General features: G+C 55.0%; 5 protein-coding genes across 5 annotated transcripts; 3 read left to right on the forward strand and 2 right to left on the reverse strand.

Moving 5' to 3' along the window:
* Positions 1-2,051: 2,051 nt before the first annotated feature.
* Positions 2,052-3,043, forward strand: CGCS363_v000032 (uncharacterized protein; the record flags this gene model as incomplete). The annotated part of the gene is made up of 2 exons (XM_036631881.1): positions 2,052-2,231; positions 2,327-3,043. 2 exons carry the CDS (start codon positions 2,052-2,054, stop codon positions 3,041-3,043), a joined length of 897 nt encoding a protein of 298 aa, XP_036502398.1.
* A 961-nt stretch (positions 3,044-4,004) lies between these two features.
* On the forward strand, positions 4,005-5,330 carry CGCS363_v000033 (uncharacterized protein; the record flags this gene model as incomplete). Its single annotated transcript, XM_036631882.1, has 2 exons — positions 4,005-4,072; positions 4,154-5,330. 2 exons carry the CDS (start codon positions 4,005-4,007, stop codon positions 5,328-5,330), a joined length of 1,245 nt encoding a protein of 414 aa, XP_036502397.1.
* Positions 5,331-10,733: 5,403 nt separating this feature from the next.
* On the forward strand, positions 10,734-13,802 carry isp4-4 (Sexual differentiation process protein isp4; the record flags this gene model as incomplete). Its single annotated transcript, XM_036631883.1, has 9 exons — positions 10,734-10,820; positions 10,877-10,932; positions 10,990-11,150; positions 11,204-11,412; positions 11,468-11,801; positions 11,854-12,648; positions 12,705-12,960; positions 13,014-13,527; positions 13,587-13,802. The coding sequence occupies 9 exons, from the start codon at positions 10,734-10,736 to the stop codon at positions 13,800-13,802; spliced, it is 2,628 nt and encodes an 875-aa protein (XP_036502396.1).
* Positions 13,803-14,089: 287 nt separating this feature from the next.
* CGCS363_v000035 (uncharacterized protein) lies at positions 14,090-14,903 on the reverse strand (the record flags this gene model as incomplete). Its single annotated transcript, XM_036631884.1, has 4 exons — positions 14,090-14,245; positions 14,296-14,347; positions 14,397-14,436; positions 14,489-14,903. The coding sequence occupies 4 exons, from the start codon at positions 14,901-14,903 to the stop codon at positions 14,090-14,092; spliced, it is 663 nt and encodes a 220-aa protein (XP_036502395.1).
* Positions 14,904-15,971: 1,068 nt separating this feature from the next.
* CGCS363_v000036 (E3 ubiquitin-protein ligase hel2) lies at positions 15,972-18,400 on the reverse strand (the record flags this gene model as incomplete). The annotated part of the gene is made up of 2 exons (XM_036631885.1): positions 15,972-17,948; positions 17,999-18,400. 2 exons carry the CDS (start codon positions 18,398-18,400, stop codon positions 15,972-15,974), a joined length of 2,379 nt encoding a protein of 792 aa, XP_036502394.1.
* Positions 18,401-18,519: the final 119 nt, after the last annotated feature.

The raw sequence follows: 18,519 nt of genomic DNA on the forward strand, positions 1-18,519 counted from the left end.
GGATGGGTTGGGTTGGGTTGGGATGCTGGACATGCAAAAATTGGAGACGCAGTCAGGTCAGGGCAGTCAAAGTCAGGGTGATCCTCCTGGACGGAAAGACCATCATCAGCGATGAGAGTGCTGATAGACACGGGAGAGAGGCGCTGCTAAGGCCCAGAGAGGAAGATGAGAGACGGTGCGGACAGCGGCACAGCGGTTCAAGCGGGCGGCCGGACCTGACGTGGAGACGGGCAGCGACGGATGCTGCGCAGATGCTAATTTTTTATTACTCTGGAGTCGTGGACTCATCCACTCATCAGCACTGCAAGATTCGTTGCGTCTTTGCTGCCCTCAATTTCCTGGGTTTGCAAGTCTGGACCTTTATTGGGGGCGGGACGGCGGTACTGTCATCTGGGTACGTACTCTGTTCCGCAGTCCGCTCAGCTCAGGTGGTGAGGCTATCAGTGATGAGTTGTAAAATTACAATTTGTGCCTGCGTTAGCTCGCCGACTAGCGACGACGACTCCGATGCGGTGATGGGCGACGGGCGACGATCGATGAGCGACGAGCGACGAGCCGCGATGACTTGGTGGTGGTGGTGGTGGCCTGTTCCGCTGATTGATGGTGCAATACCTTACACCTTACACCTTACATAGTAGGCACACTAAAGCAGGTAACTGAATAAGGTATTCGTAGAAATAGTACTGCGTGTGTGTGTGCACTGTGCACATGCTCATGAGGAGCGACACCGAGAACCACTGAACCAGAGTTTGCAAAAAGATGACGATTGTCGAATGTCGGGGGATCACTGGGATCAATGCTGTTCATGTTCAGCGGTAGATTGGACGAAATGCAGGCGATGCTGGAAATGGCACCCTCCCTTTCGCTGAGGGTGTGAAGGCCTGCCGCTGGACTCCTCTCAGGACTCAGGAGAGCCTGGAAGGGCAGGGCAAGGCAAGAGCATGCAGCCCAGGTGTTGGTCCGCGGAATAAACAGGCGCTGGCTGCAGAAACCTGAGCGAAACATGCACAGCCAACAGGCACACAACTGTCACAAACAGGATTGATTCACTTGACTCTGTCTCTTATTGTTGCCGGTTGGTGATGACAACTGAGGGATCCACTCGGACATTGCGGAAATCAGCGAAGGAAAAAAGAAAGATCAAGAGAGAAAAGGAGAGAGCGGCCAGACGCGTCGAAACTCTGGAAACCGCCCACTTGCCCGCAGGCTTCATTTTCGCTTATCCGTCCAGGTGCCTTTGCCTAGGGGAGGTACGTACCTACCTACTCACTGCCCGCAAGTACCGCACTCCACTGCTCACCCAGGGAAGCAACGATGGTCCCCACTGAACCGGGCACTGCCTTCCCTCCACATCACACTCCACTGCACTCAGGGAAGTCCGGTCGGGGCCACGTGATGACACATCAGGTGCGAACCAGATCCGGAATAACCATACTCCGCGTTTTGTTTCGTCCCGCAGGTCCTGAGGTGCCTCCCGTCCAGACTCCAGTCCAGTGCTGTCTCAAATGCTTCATGCTTACCTAAGACATCCTCAGACAATGGTCAAGCACCTTCAGCCTCTCTGTTGAAACGAGCCCGCCGTTTCCAATCATCCACGAGGACCTGCCATCCTCATCTGAGCCTGTCCCGCGAAGATGCTTATCTCTGCTGCCTCGTCTTGGCTGACACCGCCTCTTCGGGTGCCTCAAGCAAGTGTTTGGGGAGGGGACGTGGAGCCGCTATGAAGCTTATCAGCACCAACACGATGCAGCCTACGCCCAGTTGGTGAGGTCGCTGTGCGATACGAAGCCGTATTCACATGCCCCTCAGTAAGCCCTATCGCTATCACCCACTAACCTACCTTAGAGACCTCACGGTGAGGAATCACATCACGACAATTCTCGCATTTTGTCTTGCACCCGCATACAACAGTTACCGCCAGTACGATTGACAAATCGTCGTTGTTGCAAGTACCCTCCTATAAAGAGCGTTCGAGGAAACACCATCATGGCTCCGGCCAAGCTTCATCTTCTATCGCGTCAAGCGCAACACCGGCCGTCATCCCGTCCGCGATGGCCCCGTACAAGTCCCCAAGCACGGCCCCGCTCTCCGCCGCCAAATGCGCCTTCATCACGGCCAAGCTCGCCGCCATCGCCTGCGTCTTGATGCTCATGATATCCGGCACCAGCCTCCTCAGAGGCAGCCACCCAGGAACCACCGACCTGCGCGGGAAGCCCTTCTCAATGGTCTCGGTAAGCGCTGCCACTAGCCGCCCGGACCCTTCAAAAGGTTCCCCAAAAGGGGGCAGACCGTTGGAGAACCAGCACACCATTAACCGCCATCAAAGTTCCGAGGCGTCGCCGCCGCAGCCGCCGGCGATGCGCCTCCTTACCTAGCCAGAATGCACTGGTTCCTCGACTCCTTCGCATGGGAATGGCTTGCGAACAACACCGCGCGCCGCGACGCCGCCAACTACGTCTTCATCCAGCCCCTCCGCCCGCTGCAGATGCCAGCTGTACTGCATGACGTCGCTGATTCGCTGTACCGCGCCGGCCACATGATGGACACCTGCCAATCTACACATTTAAATGCATCGGCCACCGAATCCTGCATTCGCGCGAGCCAGCCCTTCTTCGCAGCTTTCGATGCCGCGGAGCCGCTGCGTCTGAACAATGCCCCGGCATTTGTCGTTTATGTGCTTGCACTCGTAGCCGACGTCGTGTCTCCCGTTCTGTTCAGCTGTCTCGCCTTCTTCTCCGACGGTGGCGTCGAGCAGCGTTATCCGTGGCTCAGGACTGGTGTGCTGGCGCTGCCCGTGGCTTTTCACGTCATCTCGGCCTCAATTTTGACGTCCAACGCCAGCTTCCTCGTGCGCTATCTCAATCAATTCCCGGATGTCCCCGCAGACGCCGCGATTGGGCTGCGCTTCTTGGTCGTTGCGTGGTCTGGCGTCATTGCCGAACTGTTGGCCTTGGCGCTCAGCATCGCACGCGTCTTTCTGTTGCGGCTCTGGGCCGTCAAACGCAGGCGCAGGTCGGAGATCATGAAAAGAAGCATTCCATGAGAGTCTCGGATGAAAGCAGATGATGTCTGATACAATTGCGTTTCTTCAGCAACAGCCCCCTGCTTGCTGTCTTCAATCGTACATCATAATGTCTAACGCCCCAATAGCCCGTTCCCGATTCTGTGCAAAAGGAATTCCACCCTGCCGATCCGTCTTAGAATCCCCAAAATAGCTCACGGCGCTTTGGAATTTCGGATCAAGATCTGGCCCTGAAGAATTCTGTCTGGTCTCACATGTCCGCCCTGTCCTCGGTCCCCTATCATTGATGACGATCTGCACGGCAACTGAGCCGAGCAAGACAAACAAACAGATTCGAGCTCTGTCGAAAGTCTCGAAGGCCTTTCTTTTTGAAAAGAAAGTTTCATAACTCAGCCCGAGTCCATGCTGCCGGAGAATTTGGGCACATGCTGGCTATTTTCTTCTTCACCTACCGAAGAGGGATGGTTCGGTCTTGGCAGTCACGGGAAATGGCGTGCGCGGTAACCTAATTGACCGACAACAGCGCATCCAAGGTTCATTTGGAGATGGAAGTTTCGCACAGACAACCGGGAAAGGATGCGAATAGGGGCGTCGAATGTTATTGATGTAGCCCTGAATCCAGAGCGTTATCCTTGTAGCATGCTTTCCCCATCCGTGGAAAGCCGTTTGCGAAAAACGGCAGAGTATGCAGCCGACATCTTCAAGCACAATTGGCACCTCGGCCTCACGGCGTTCGGGGGACCACCAGTGCACTTCAAAATTGTCTGTCCAACGATCCTCGTCGAGAAGTTGCACAGTCGTACACGTTGACTGACAACCACAGCTGCATGACCGATTCGTGAAACGCCTACAATGGATCGACGAGCAAATGGTTACAACCCTCGCGATCCCGATGATGACTTCGAGCCCCCTCTGATTTGAATAATAGTACCAAGAACTCTTCAGCATCTCCCAGGCTCTCTCCGGCCCGGCGAGCACGAAGATGGTATACTGTATCAACCTCATCCGACATGGAGCTCCTGGTGCCGTCTTGGCTTTCTTCATCTGGAGGTGAGAATACTATGTCCAAGAGAGGGAGGAAGATCAATCCCCTATTCGCGGCCCATGTCTAACCCTGTTTCTCTCGAAAAGCCTTCCGGGCGCAGCGGGCATGTACGCCCTCTCCATCGGTGTCTCCAGCATCGGCACCTCGCTCCCACGTGCCGTCTATGCCCTTCTCTCCGGCCTTAATGCCGCGACGGTAGGCATAATCGCCCTTGCCGCCGTCGAGCTCTCGCACAAAGCCGTGGCTGATAGACTCACCCGCACGCTCGTGTTCCTTGCCGCCGCGGCAGGTATGATGTACAATACGCTCTGGTATTTTCCCGTGTTGATGGCCGCGGCGGGTGTTGCGGCTGTTGTACATGATTACCGCTGGGTTCACCGCCCAGCGAGGAGAATTATCGGGGTGTTGAGGGCTCTGGGCGGGAGGAGGAGAGAGAGGTCACAAGACGACGGTGCTCAGGGGCACGACTTGGCCGGCCCGTCTCCCGCAACCCGCATATCGGCACCGACCCGCGATGAGCCCGTCTTGTCCGGTGCAAATACGGCCCCAGAGCCCCGCGTCATCCCGAAGGAGTTCCGCCTCGATTTCTCCTGGAAATCCGGCACCGCCCTCATCCTCACCTTCTTCGCCACCTTCCTCACAGCGATGATCATCCGCGGCGTGGTCGCCGACCTGCCCGTCCTCTACCGGCTCTTCTCCAACCTCTACCTCGCTGGCACAATCATCTTCGGCGGCGGGCCCGTCGTCATCCCCCTGCTGCGCGAGTACGTCGTCGCCGAAACCTGGGTCTCCCCGCGCGACTTCCTCATCGGCCTCGCCATCGCCCAGTCCTTCCCGGGGCCCAACTTCAATTTCGCCGTGTTCCTGGGCGGGCTCACCGCGGCTAACGCGGGGTGCTCGCCCCTGGCTGGTGCGGTGGTTGCGTTCGTCGGCATCTTCACCCCCGGCATTGTGTTGGTCCACGGCACGATGGGCGTCTGGGGCGTGCTGCGGAGCAGGCCGTGGGTCAAAGCGGCCGTCAGGGGCGTGAATGCCGCGGCTGTTGGGCTGATTTACACGGCGGTGTACAGGATCTGGCAGGTTGGGTATCTGGACGAGGGGTTCCAGGCGGGGAGGAGTCTGGGGGACGACCCTTGGTGGATCGTGGTTGCGGCCACGGCGTATGTTGGGGGCAGGTACTATAGTGTAGCCGCGCCTTTTGCGATCCTGCTCGGTGCGGCGATGGGGTTGGGAAGGTATGGTGTCGTTTCCGGAAGGGGTTGAGAAGGGACGAGCCTGCGAATCGAGTCGTGCGTGGGATCGAAATTCCGTCTGATGTAACGTCAATATACCTCTGCAGAAGGTTGTTTCATAAACCTCCTCAAGTAAAAGAGTTCCGCATGTCGAATCCTAAAGCTTGGGTTGCGATGAGTTTTACAAGGCACGTACAGCGATTAGAAAAACCTTGACATCAACACAATTGTTTCTCCCCGGCATTGTGGAAAAGAAGCCGGAGAAGGGACGCTTAGATCAGTCGGATTTCCCGGACCGGAAACATATGTTGTACTATTTCGGTAATCGTTTGACACCTCTCAAACCACGTTTAAGATCGGACGATACATGTATAGATAAGATGCACGTTTGCCATGACATCACTGACTAATCTACACGTAGCCGACTTCTAAAAGAAGACAATACACCAACGCACGGCCGTCTACGAACCCCTTGGAGAACAGACTCCTGATGAGACAGAGGATTAGAGGCTATTCTGCCCAGGGAAGACGTCACCTGCGTCCACGAGGCTTACTTCGAGACACTATAGTCTTGGAAACCATAGAACACACGATCTCCAAGGCGGGGTGCCCGATTTCCAACAGCGTACACTGTGTTCGTCTAGATGCTCGAACCTTTCCGGTGGCGCCGCGGGTGCCGAGAACCCTGAATTGAAACCCGAATGCTAGTAGGGGAGAAGCAAGAGCTCGCTTATCGTAGAGGAGCTTCTTATGAGCCGGAACCTCGGCGGGGGATATTCAAAGTACCGCGGCTGTTGATCGTGATGCGAGGTTGAATAGTGAGCAGTTGAACCACATGCTCACGTTTGTTGGAAGCTTGATAGAGGAGCTGCAGCTGCTCAGCCTATCCGAAGCGTGCGGAGTGAGTAAGCGGGAGCTTAGTTATCAAGCATATAGTGTAGTTATCATACTTAGTCTTTCACTGCTTTTGGCTGGATTGAAGTTGATAGGTTTGTCAAGAGGACCAACAAGGATGGTGGTTAGACATCATCCCGTCGACAATTTGAGGAAGCCGGCATCGCGCTCGGCCATAGCAAGGCATACCATCGGCCGCATTTCAGAACGACAGTATGAAAGGCATCCAAGAAATAAGATAAAAAAAATTTCAAAGCCGGAAGGGCTCGAAATGGGATCAGAGCCGCGTCCATTGCTATCCACTATCGGTTGTATCCGCTTTCGAGATTGATATTTCAGAACCAAAACAAACTTCGGTCCTCTACTGTTCGTCTATTCCATGATGAAGTATAAACCCTCAGCTACGTACATGCTGCTCGGCTCGGTCTCGAACGTGGACGGTAATGATACATAAGGAAATATGTGCAGCTATATTGACATGTGCCCAGACGTCGATCCTCTGACATGAAGTGACAATCGACCGGCTGGCAGCATGATACATTGCATAGCATATCTGCAGAGAAGGCAACGTAGAACAATGTAGTGTTGCCACACTCTTCCTGGAAAGAACCGAACTGCGGCCGCACGAGACTAATGCACAGGTTAGGATCGCTGATATGGCCCAGTAAAGGTGTTGGTCTATCTAGACTGCTATCATTCGTTCAGTTCAGGTTGGAACTTCGTAGCCCTTATCGTGGCGAGCCCGAACCGGCATCCAGCTGGTTGAGATGACATGGTTTATGTACACACTTACCCAGACAATGTCACTCCAGTACCAACTCGTTGGTACTGAGAAGATCTTGCTCTGACGTACGATGGCTGCACCAAAGGAGAAGGAGGTTGGCACAGCAGGCTGACATGATTGCGCAAGCTCGATATGTCGCCAATCTCTTCCCGATTCAGGTCATCCCACCAAAGGCTCTCGTAGCCCGCAAACCAGTTGCGGCGATGCGTGAGCCAACGGAGACATCCAAAAGCAAGCCACCACTTCCCAAGGGCCACCGAAAGGTTCGTCGAAATCATCAGAAGCAAAGGCTTTGCGTATGTAAACGCGTGAATCGTACGGTTTCCTAATAAACGGGAATATCAGACGATCAAGAAGGGCTCGGTGTAAACGCGAAGCCTCGATGCTCGCGAAAGCTTTCTCGGGATGTCGTGATGGTGCTGGTGTTCCCAAAGCTGCATCGATGCCGGCGGTTGCGCCAAGAGTGACAGGAGCATCGTTTGCGCATGGGACAAAGGGGACACCTGCACCTGAGCCCTGTCTGCTGCTGCAGGTATCGGAATGCGAGGTCTTGGCTACCCAAACGAGGACTTCCTCCGCCCCTTCAGAGACGTCGTATCATCAGCCTGTGACAGAGGATGAGAAGAATACGGCGACCGTAGATGGGTGGCAATCATCCCGCTTGAGATGTCTGGTCTCTGTTTCTCAACCCCGCGATGAATAGCCAGTACTGAGGAGTTCCATCTACCGTTCGCGATGTTGCAGGTAGTCGTCGATCCTGTGGCGATGCCACTGATAATGCGCGCAGCCACACACGGCCTGCAGGTGTAAATGGCGAAACACTTCTTCAGTGGCGAAACACCAGATTCATTTCATCCAGAACGTTGGAAAGCAGGTGATCACCCGGTTCTAACGAAGTTCGTGGGAGAAGACTGGTCCCAGTGTTGCGATGCGCGTGGCGTCCTCTGAACCCACCACACATGTGCAGGTTGGATGCACTTGCATGCTAAGGGGTCTCTCATCCAGACTCGAGCGGCCTCCGCGACGGAACAATTGCGGCCGGATTGTGGGTGTAGATTCGTGGAGCTGTGCAGCAGCACTTCCTCATGGCAGGCGTGGCTGGATGCCCAATCTCCAGAGGGCAGCTCGTACGAGCACCTTTGCACGGACAGCCGAATATCGAGCGGAATCTGCCGACTTGTTGCCAACAGCGTTGAAACTGGAAGAGTTGACGATGGAGGCCTGCTGGACCAAAAGGCTTGGCTGCTTGGCGAGATATGGCGATAAGCCCAGGGTTGGTTGACGAATCGCATTCGACATGCGGCCATCAACTGGACGCCCCCTTCTCTGGATTTATTCCAGAATACCTTCCATTTCGATCAGACTTCCATTGAGCGCCACCTGCGGCACGACAAGACGGGCCACGCCAGCCACTGCGAATCGATCGATGCTATCGAACAGCACAACGGTTAGCCCGTTGGCACTGAGATGATGGCGCCGTTGCCGTAAGTGGTGTTTGACAGAATGAGATAAGTCGGCTCGTGAGGGGTGGCCTCTGTAGGAAGAGCAAGTTTGGCAGAGATAGGCCAGAAACGCCAAGGGACTCAAACGCGGAGAAGGCGTAAATGATTGGAGGACGTTTGATAGGATAAAGCCAAAATGTGAGCGTAGAGGGATGGGTGAAGGCCCAAGAAAATTCCAAGAGAAAACCAAGAAAAGCCAAGGAAGTGGTCGTGCCGACTTTTATATAGCGCGAGCCTTATCCTCCTGCCCGAACGGGACGCGAGGAGGATTGAAACCTGCCGACGCGTAGACATGATTCGACTGGTCCTTGACGAGAGCTGTGCATGCCGATACCCGACCAATTCGAGATATCGAGGGTCGTTGGTAAAGAGGGGTGTCATTGCAGGGGCCCTGGACGGCCGCTTGAAGGAAATCCACCAAGACGAAGACCAACATTGATGCTGGGTGAGGGGATATTGAACGATGGCTCTGGTGAGCGGCACAGACCTGCCACGCAATCAATCTAATCCGGGAGCAGAGATAGATGCGGGCTGGTCTCACGGCACAACCTATCGATCAAGCGCAGTTGGTTGGCGACATATTCAGCCAGCCTTCGTTTTTACTGCCGCTCCATGTCGCGGGCACAATTCTCTTTTTGACGCAAGTTTGACGCACAAAAGTTCCCGGCATGAGACATGGTTCAGAGCTGCAGGAGATGGCGTGTGAGATATAGAGGCGGCGACGACTGCGAACGACTTCAGCTCTGAGGATGATGTGAAGTGGGATGAAGAGGACGAAGGAAGAGAGAAAGACGCGAGAAGAGAGGAAACTGACGCCAGCTGGCAGGAGCCATAGGAAGCTTACTGCCAGCTGGCTCTTTACGAGCTGGCCCGTGTTGGCGCCAATTTTAACCTTAAATGCCCTTGCATGGTACACGTGATTCGTCTCTCTTCATCCCCAGTGACACTTGGTTCCCGTCGTTCGGCCTTTCCCTCATCATCCCTCTCATCTCTGCATTGAGCGACTGCTGGCCCACGGAACCGCCCTCTGCTTTGTTTGCTCTTCGCAGCATCTCGGCTCAAGGTCACAAGCTGACTGAACCGTCTCCCCGGGACATGCAGGGAAACATCCGTCAGCTGAAGCCATATTGAAACCTCCTTCCACAAGTGTAGCTAGCCTTTATGCACTCAATAAGAACCAAAAGAGAAGCAAAAGTACCATGAGGGTCTTTTGTAAGCCTCGGCGTTCTCAAAGTCTCCGGCGGCATCGCAATATTCTCTTCGGGAAGCCACTCGTGCCTCTCTACAGGAGAGGGTTGCTGCTAAAGCTACGCGACTTGCCTCATTCATCACGTTTGTCACCTCTTGAGTGGTTCCCATATTCATCTTACCTAATTCGTTGGAGGGACTTGCTAATACCGCAAAGGAGACATTGATCTCCCAGGGTATCGTCATCCTGCAAGCCACACCCTCAATCTCTGATGCTAAAAAGAAAGCACTGACGGTGTCTGTCGCCCCCTATGGAACATGATTTTCGCAAACATGTCATGGCTGTAGATCTGAGCTGAGAATCATCAACTCCTCACAATAAGCGCTGCAGAAAGCGCGGGAACTAAACTCATGAACACGCCGTGTCTCCGGTTGACTGGCAGTGGCCCTCCCCCACGTAGCCGATGTACCACGCGACAGGGATGGCCGTGTTCCACTCCAAATCTCTGGGGCGTCCCTCCCTCGCAGCTCTGCGACCCTGTCAAGTCTTCCCCGCCTCTCTTCCTCTGACCTCAAGTGACCAAACAAATAATTGGCCAATGCAATCGTTTCCCTCGAGACCCTGCGACCAGACTGGGTCGTACGGCGCCGAGCCTTGTGCTCAAGTTGGGGGCGAGTAACCTTGCTATTGCGAACCAATCTTCTCTGTCCTGCGTATCTGCTGTCCACCACCCTTGATATCGGCAGCATACCTGTCCGAGAAGGTCGATCTTTTCGAGAGCGAGCCAAGATGCTGCCCAGGCGGCCTAGACTGGGTATGCTCCCGAGAATCACCACAGAACCTTGCCACCGTTCGTCTTCCCAGAAAGAGCAGTCCAAAATATGCAGAGCACCCGGTTGGCATCTGGGCGCCGGCGGCGTGGCACCGCTGATAAGCGTTACCGTCTTCCTCGTAATTGAAAATACTTTAATTATCGGGTCCGTCCCGGGGAGCTGGCTTCGTCCTCACCTGCAATCTGTTCTTCTCTAGCCCCAACATACACGACGTTGTCGTCGGAAAACCGCCATGGTGAACGAGAAGACCGAATCGCCCGTCACCCCAATTGAGATCGGGAAGGCGCAGGGCGTGTTGACTGATGAGAAGATTCCAGCCGTGAGTACCATCAAGGTTGCGAAAGATACGAAGAGTCACTGAGGTTTATATTTCAGGACTATCAAGCACAAGAGCTCCATCGCTTGGACTCCGAGGAGCATGCCTTTGAGTCGTAAGTCACCATGAACAAAACTTCGAATGCTCGAAGCCCTAGCTTACACCAAGGAAGTCAACTCAATGTCACCGAGGATGATCTCGTCGAGGCCAAGGCCATCGCCGCCACCCTCTCTCTGGAGGGCGTGCGCAAGATGATGCAGAATGTGCTCAAGATCCACGACCGTGACCCAAACTTCCCTCACAGTGTTCTCATCAAGATTCACGAGTTCCTCGGTCAGTTCCAGGTCCGACTCACTACTGTCTCTGCGCAGCGCTGACTGTAACAGACAATGATGATGTTATCGAGAACCCTGAGAAGCACGAGGAGATCATTTGGGAGATGAAGCTGGAGGCTGCCTTGATCACCAACAACAGCCCGTATGCCGAGGTGCGAGCCGTCGTTGACAACAAGGACGATCCGGCCATGCCCTGTGGCACGATTCGGGCCTGGACCATTGGCGTCTTCTTCTCCGTCTTCCTTGCTTTCATCAACCAGGTAACCTATTTGCGCATCATACAGTGACCAAAGCACAAGCTGACAGCCATCACAGCTCTTCAGTGTGCGCCAACCGCTGATCTCAATCGAATCCAACGTCGCCCAGCTCTTGGCCTTCCCTATCGGCAAGGCGTGGGAGAAGTGGATGCCAAACGCCATGATCCCCCTCGGCTTCGGCATCAAGCTGCCCCTCAACCCAGGCCGTTTCAACAAGAAGGAGCACATGCTCATCGCAATCATGGCCAACACTGCCAAGTCGCTGCCTTACACCCAGTACATTGTCTGGACCCAGGTTCTTCCGCAGTACTTCAACCAGCCGTACGCCAAGAGCTTTGCCTATCAGATCCTGATTGCGCTGTCCACCAACTTCATTGGATATGGACTTGCTGGTAAGTGATTGAGAACGGCTAGCAATGAAGACTAGCTGCTGACATCCAAAAGGACTGACTCGACGATTCATTGTTTACCCCTCCTACTGCGTGTGGCCCGCCTCCCTCGTCACGATTGCTCTCAACTCCGCACTCCACAACGAGACAAACACCTCCGTACCGGGCCCGTTCAAAAAGCTGTACTCAATGACCCGCTACAAGTTCTTCCTCTGGTCTTTCGGCGCCATGTTCATCTACTTCTGGTTCCCCAACTACCTCTTTGAGGTCTTGACCTTCTTCAGCTGGATGACATGGATCGCACCAAACAACCACAATCTCGAGATCACGACCGGCTTCCGCAACGGCTTGGGAATGTTCAACTTCTGGCCCACCTTTGACTGGAACGTGATGCTCTTCGACAGCGTTGACCCCCTCATGGTGCCTGCCTTCTCGACCTTCAACCGCACGCTGGGCATGTGGCTGCTCGGATTTGTGATTATGGGTATCTACTACACCAACGCCTGGAACACGGCCTACATCCCCATCAATTCCAACCGCGTCTTCGACCACTTTGGTGAGCTCTACAATGTATCGAGAGCGCTCGACGACCGTGGAATGTACGACCATGAGAAGTACATGGACTACTCAGCTGCGTACCTCGGTGCTGCCAATACATTGGTATATGGCTCCTTCTTCGCCCTGTACAGCGCCGCCATCACCCACGTTTGCATTTTCCACCGCTACGAAATCATGATGGGTTTCAAGAACATGTGGAACACCATTCGCCGTCGCAAGACTACCAAGGAGGGCGAGAACGACGGAGAGTACAAGGATATCCACAACCGCCTGATGGCCAACTATGCTGAAGGTAAGCATCGCAACTTGCCCTAGTTCCATTCCATACGTTCGCTAACCGAACCACAGTTTCCGAATGGTGGTATCTTGGCACCCTTCTGGTTGCTGCGGCGTTCGGCTTTGCTGGTGTCGCTGGCTGGCCTACTTACACGACCCCTGGTGTAGTCCCCTATGGTGTCTTCTTGGCCGTCGTCTTCGTCATCCCCATTGGTATTATCAAGGCCATGACTGGTATCGAGGTTACGTTGAATGTCTTGGCCGAGTTCATCGGTGGCATGTGGGTTGAGGGTAACGCTCTGGCCATGAACTTCTTCAAGTCCTTCGGGTACGTTTGCAAACACACCCCCATCGACATCTTGATGGCTAACTCCGTGACAGATACGTCACATGCGCTCACGCCGTCCACTTCGCCAACGACTTGAAGGTCGCGCACTACCTCAAGATCCCTCCCAGACAAACCTTTGCCTGCCAGATGATCGCCACCCTCATCTCGACCTTCATCTGCACCGCTGTCATCAACTTCCAAATCAGCATCCCCAACATCTGCACCCCGCAGGCGCCGATGCGTCTCTTCTGCCCCGGCCCCAACACCTTCTTCACCGCCGCCGTCCTCTGGGGCACCATCGGCCCTATCAAGGTCTTTGGCCACCAGGGTCAGTACAACTACCTGCTGCTCGGCTTCCCCGTCGGCATCGCCCTGCCCATCATCTTCTACTACTGCGTCAAGTTCTTCCCCAAGAACCGCTACCTCCGCCAGTTCCACCCCGTCGCCCTCTTCTACGGAGGTATCAACTGGGCCCCCTACAGCTTCTCGTACGCGTGGCCCGCGGTCCCCATCGCCTGGTTGTCGTGGATCTACGTGCGCAGCCGATACCTCGCCTTCTGGTCCAAGGTACGTCTGGTCCATGCCCCAATCTTGCTCTGACCAACTTGGCTAACACACCCTCCCAGTACAACTTTGTGCTTTCGGCCTCCTTCTCCGCCGGCATCGCCATCGCCGGCATCATCATGCTCTTCACCGTCCAGTGGTTCGGCGCCGAGGTTCCCTGGTGGGGTAACGAACAGATCGGCGCTGGATGCGAGGGTTCCGCTTGTACCCTCAAGACCCTCGCCGAGGGCGAACGCTTCTACCCCTGGTGGAACCCCTCCCAGGTCCCTGCTCCCTAAGCTGCTTCATCGCTGCTTGTCTCACTGGGCTCACCCGCTTTTGTTGGGCATGAAGTGATGTTGTTCGCGGGATGGATGGACTTCTGCAGGCTTGCTTGCACTACCGGATCATCGTTTTGTTACATTCACACCGCGCTCACTGAATTACTTTTACGTTTCACGACTAGATGAGGGAATGGAGGCGATTTCACAAAAAAAAAGCTGATTCTTGATTCCCCATATGTTTGTCATTGGAGGTTTTCCCCTCATTCAACAGCACGATAATAGCAATCACTGAATACCACTACTCATGCCGGACTCTGAAGAGTGACCGACTGGATTGTGCAAGTGACCGTGGTGCCACTGACGCTTGCGCTGACCCCAGACATGGTGTAAGTCGTGGCTGAGTTGTAGTTTTGAGGCGAGCTGTTGCACCAGCTGGAGTCCGAACTTCCCTCGGATGTCTGCACACAGCATGAGGTAATGTCAATGAAGGATAGTCAACTCTACTTACAATGACAATGTTTTTGAATTCCAACGGGCCAAAGTCCCAAGAAACATCGTACCTGAATCGACATTAGAGAACGGCTAGCGGGTGATCTCCGACCTACTTACAATTCGATAGCAAAAAGAACTTGATTAAACGACTTGTCGGCTGGTATCACCATGTCAGGCAAAGGCTCTCCCTCTCCTTGATGGAAACTTACCCAACGCAAAGTCATTTACCACACTCTGGCCATTGCTCTGTCTCACGACAGTCGTCGTCCACGCAGAACCATCCGCCTTAAGCGTATTCGCGAACGAAACCGTCTCCCCGCCGTACGTGTTGAATCCGCCGCCCCAGGGCAGGCTCGGGTTCGAGCAGCACCACCCGGACCCGAACCACCACGTGCCGGAGCGGCCGTCGAGCACGTTCTGGTAGACGCCCGAGTTGTCGGTGGGCTGCAGCCCGGGCCAGAGGTAGTACACCCCGGCCTGCTGCAGGGTCGGGATCACCATGTCCCCCGAGAAGGAGGTGAACTTCTGCCCGGAGGCGGGGTAGTACCGGAGGAAGTACCATGTCACTGCCGACACCGGATTGGCCAGCAGGAAGACCGATAGAAGAAAGAGCTTGCGATGCATGGTTGAAATGGATATCGACTTGATGCGATACTTGGACCGATAGAAGACCGCGATTAAACCTGTCGGTCGCTTCTGACTTATTTATGTTCACCATGAAATCTCACCTGCCTCTTTTGACAAGTCCAGGGTATCGGCACATCATGGGGCACGTGTGATCAACCAAGTTGCGATAACCGTCACCGCATTACCAGTTGAGGAAACCTCGATACCACCTGAACCAGGGTGAACGGGTTATCTGCTTGAACGAAGTCACGCTGCCCTATCGGAGTTGCGTGAACCAGGCGATCCAAACAAGTTTATCGCTGCAACCTGCAAGAGTCCCGTTCGGAATCATTAAGAGATGTGCCGACTGGCGCGGCAGTAGCAGTGATGATAACACAAACTTTACAGGTCTGTTTTGTACGAAAGTAGACTGTAAAGTCAGCACTCTTGACAGATTAAGTCAAGCCCTCGTGCAATTGCAGACTGTTGTTCTCCACCGTTGTGTTTTCCTGGAGACTGAGGGTGTTCAAGTCTTCGCAGCATACTGTGAACGAGGAGAAACAATTAGACTGCGTGTGAATTTCCTAGCCAAGCAGCACAGCGAACACAACAGCCCAAAGACTGTCTACAAATTTTAAAAGTGAGAAACATTGACGGTCCTACAGCCGATTCAAGGCTTGATGAAGTCCACACGATCGTTGGATATCGAATCAGCCAACTGTGGTCAGCGTCGTTTCTGGGGCACATAATGTCAGATCTCTGCTCGCTTTGTCCATACTCTTCATCTGCATAGTAGCCAGCGAGTTGCAAGGCATTCTATCGCCTTGGACTGTGCGGGTCGCTAATGAAAATCGGGTGTCTATCAGGGTTCTCATTTACTCCGTAGGCAGTCCACCAGGCGCAACAATCTTAAGTTGCTCGCTACCTCATCCCATGTCTGATCTTCTTTGCTTTGTTCAGCTTCTCTGTACTTTTCCTTTCTCAAAACTCCTGGGCCCAGTACGGCCGATTCCATCGGATACATAATAATGCGCCCAATGTCATTTGGTGAGCCATCGTTTCGCCCTCGTTATCCAGGAAGCAGACCTAACCCCACTGCACAAGCACCTTCTTGCCCTTCTTCTTCTTGCCTCCAGTGGGAGCTTCCTCCTCCTCCCTCTCTGAAGCGTTCTCGCTCGCCGCGCCGCTTCCAGGGGCCGAACCCCAGCTGAAGCTGCTCGAGGCGCCTCCCAGGTCTCGGCGAACACCTCTGCCACCGCCATAACCAAAGATAGTGGTAAGAGGCTTTTGAGCCGGAGGCAGGGCAGGGAAGTTATCGCCGCCAGTAGCCGGTCGGGCCTGTCGTGGTGCGGGTCCCGATGATCTGCTACCATTGCTCGCGGACGGGTTGTTCGGGCCGATCCAGGACGGTCTCGGGGCTGCTGCTGCCGATGAAGACGACGAGGCAGCCGGGAGAGCGGGGAAGGCGTTGGGAGGCGGGGGACGGGGCTGGGAGGAGCCAGGCACCCAGTTGGTCGTGGCAGCTGGTGTGACTGGCTTGGGACCAGCAGCACCTGCGCGCGTGCTATTCTTGAGCCGCAGGACACGGCTAGACTGCTTCGAAGAGGGCGCAGCGCCAGGTGTGGCAGGAGAGGCGGTCGCGGCACTGGCCCAGCCGCTGGACGATGTGGTAGCTCCGTGCATACCGCCCAGACCGGGAAGAGAGGGATAATCCTCGTTGATGGCCCGCCAATCCTGCCATGCCTTTTGCAGGGCCTCAGCCTTCTTCTTGTCTTCAAAGAGATCGGCCACTTCGCGAAGCAACGTTCCTAAAGCGTTTGATGACGTGTCTGCGAAGAGGGAGAAGAAGGCGTCGACAAGCTGAGGCGCCGTGAACTTCCCTCTCCTAAAGGACGATATGTGTTCGCGGAAGGTGTTCATCTTCGCTTCATCCTTCTTGAGCAGGGTTTCGGCACGTTCGATAACGGACTGATGGCGCAACATCATCGCTCGCTCTTGAGGAGGCAGTGACGAGATATCAGTGACACTTAGTTGCTCCATCGCTGTCGTCGGCAGTGCTGGAGCGGGCGTCTGACGGGAAGCTGCTGAAGGCGCAGGGGCGTTGCCTTGGCGAGAGGAGGTAGGCTGTGATGGCGCGGAGGATGAAGAAAGCTGACCGCCAAATGTTCGGTTGGAAACTGATTGTGCTGAGTGAATGGCCATTTGCCTCTGGAAAGCAAGCTCATCACGACGAAGCGGCTGAGCTGAGCTCTGAGGGATGGGATCCGCATTAGGATCTCGGCCACGGCCACGTCCTTGTCGACCGCTACCTGATCCTCCTCCTCCACCACCACCACCTCCGCCTCGCCTCTCATTCTCGTAACTGGGTCTGAAGTCGAAGCCGGACATGTTAACGACGCGCGCATCTCTGCGGACGTCCTTAGAAAGAGAGTCGGCATGTTCAGCAAGCTGGTGCGCCTTCAAGTCCATCTCAGACTCGAACACCACGAACTTCTTTTCCAAACACTCCCTGTCGAGACATGGGAAGTGGTCCTTCTCGAAGTGCTTCTCCAACGCAGGGTAGTTCACAAAGTAGTGAGGGTGTCTCGAGTCTCTTCGGTCGCAGAGGAAACATCTCTCATGCTTCTCACGGCAATGGTCAAAGAGCTTGTCGTCATCGTAGAAGCGCGATCCGCAGAACCCGCAGAGGGGATGACCTTTGAAACCAGTCTGGTCGATTGCGCCAGGCTTGTCGTCACCGTGCCTCATGTGCTTCTCAAGCTCCTTATCGGCGAAGAGTTCGTGCTCGTGGGTGAAAAGCTTCTTGTTGCGGGTACACAGATCGCACATCTTCCGTTGGTGAGTCGACCGCACATGTCGGTGCAAGTCTGGCCAGCCCAGGCCGGCGAAGACACAATCGTCGGCTGGGCAGTTATATCGGAGCAGCACTACAGTATCGCCAACGATTTCTTCGTTTGCATATCGAATACCGATGTTACTGTCGAAACTCGTGATGTCGGCGTCGGAATATTCTTCGTATCGCTTGTTTGCGTCTTCGGTGAAGATTACAAAGGGAGAGGGTGTCTTGGCTCAAGTCAGCTTCCGTAGTTCCGCTGGACACAGAGAGGACTTACTCTGCAGTGAGGGCAGTCTTTGGTCTTGTACAACGCTCTCATACGCAGACCGCAGATATGGCACGTCTTGTGATTGCATGGCGCAATGGAGTGAAACTTGATGGGCTCTGCGCAGATGAAGCACACCTCGCCGTCGGTGCTAGCAGCATCGTCGGCATCTGCTGCGGCGCGGGCAACCGGCTTGGACTCAGGCTTCGGGGCAGCTTGTGGGGAGCTTGCATCCTTGGACTGGGCAGCGGCACCAGCATTGTTGCCTCCTCGACCACGACCGCTCCTCTGTCCGCCTCGGCCGCGAGATCCAGCATTACCTCCACCACCACCGCCGCCGCCGCGGCCTCTGCCACGGTTGCGATTGCCCCGCGAGGGGTTCGAGGATTCAGTAGACACTTGGGCGTCCGCCATGGAGATCGTCGTTGTTTGGTGACTTGTTCTGGGTAGAGGTATGGTATCGAAAGCGCCTTGTCGGGTGGGGGCTCGGTCAAGGCTGACGGTTGCTCCGTTTGCCGTTGCGCGAAAAGTGT

This window comes from Colletotrichum siamense, assembly GCF_013390195.1.
Source record: "Colletotrichum siamense strain Cg363 chromosome Unknown KSG_Cg363_contig01, whole genome shotgun sequence".
Taxonomy (NCBI): Eukaryota; Fungi; Ascomycota; class Sordariomycetes; order Glomerellales; family Glomerellaceae; genus Colletotrichum; species Colletotrichum siamense.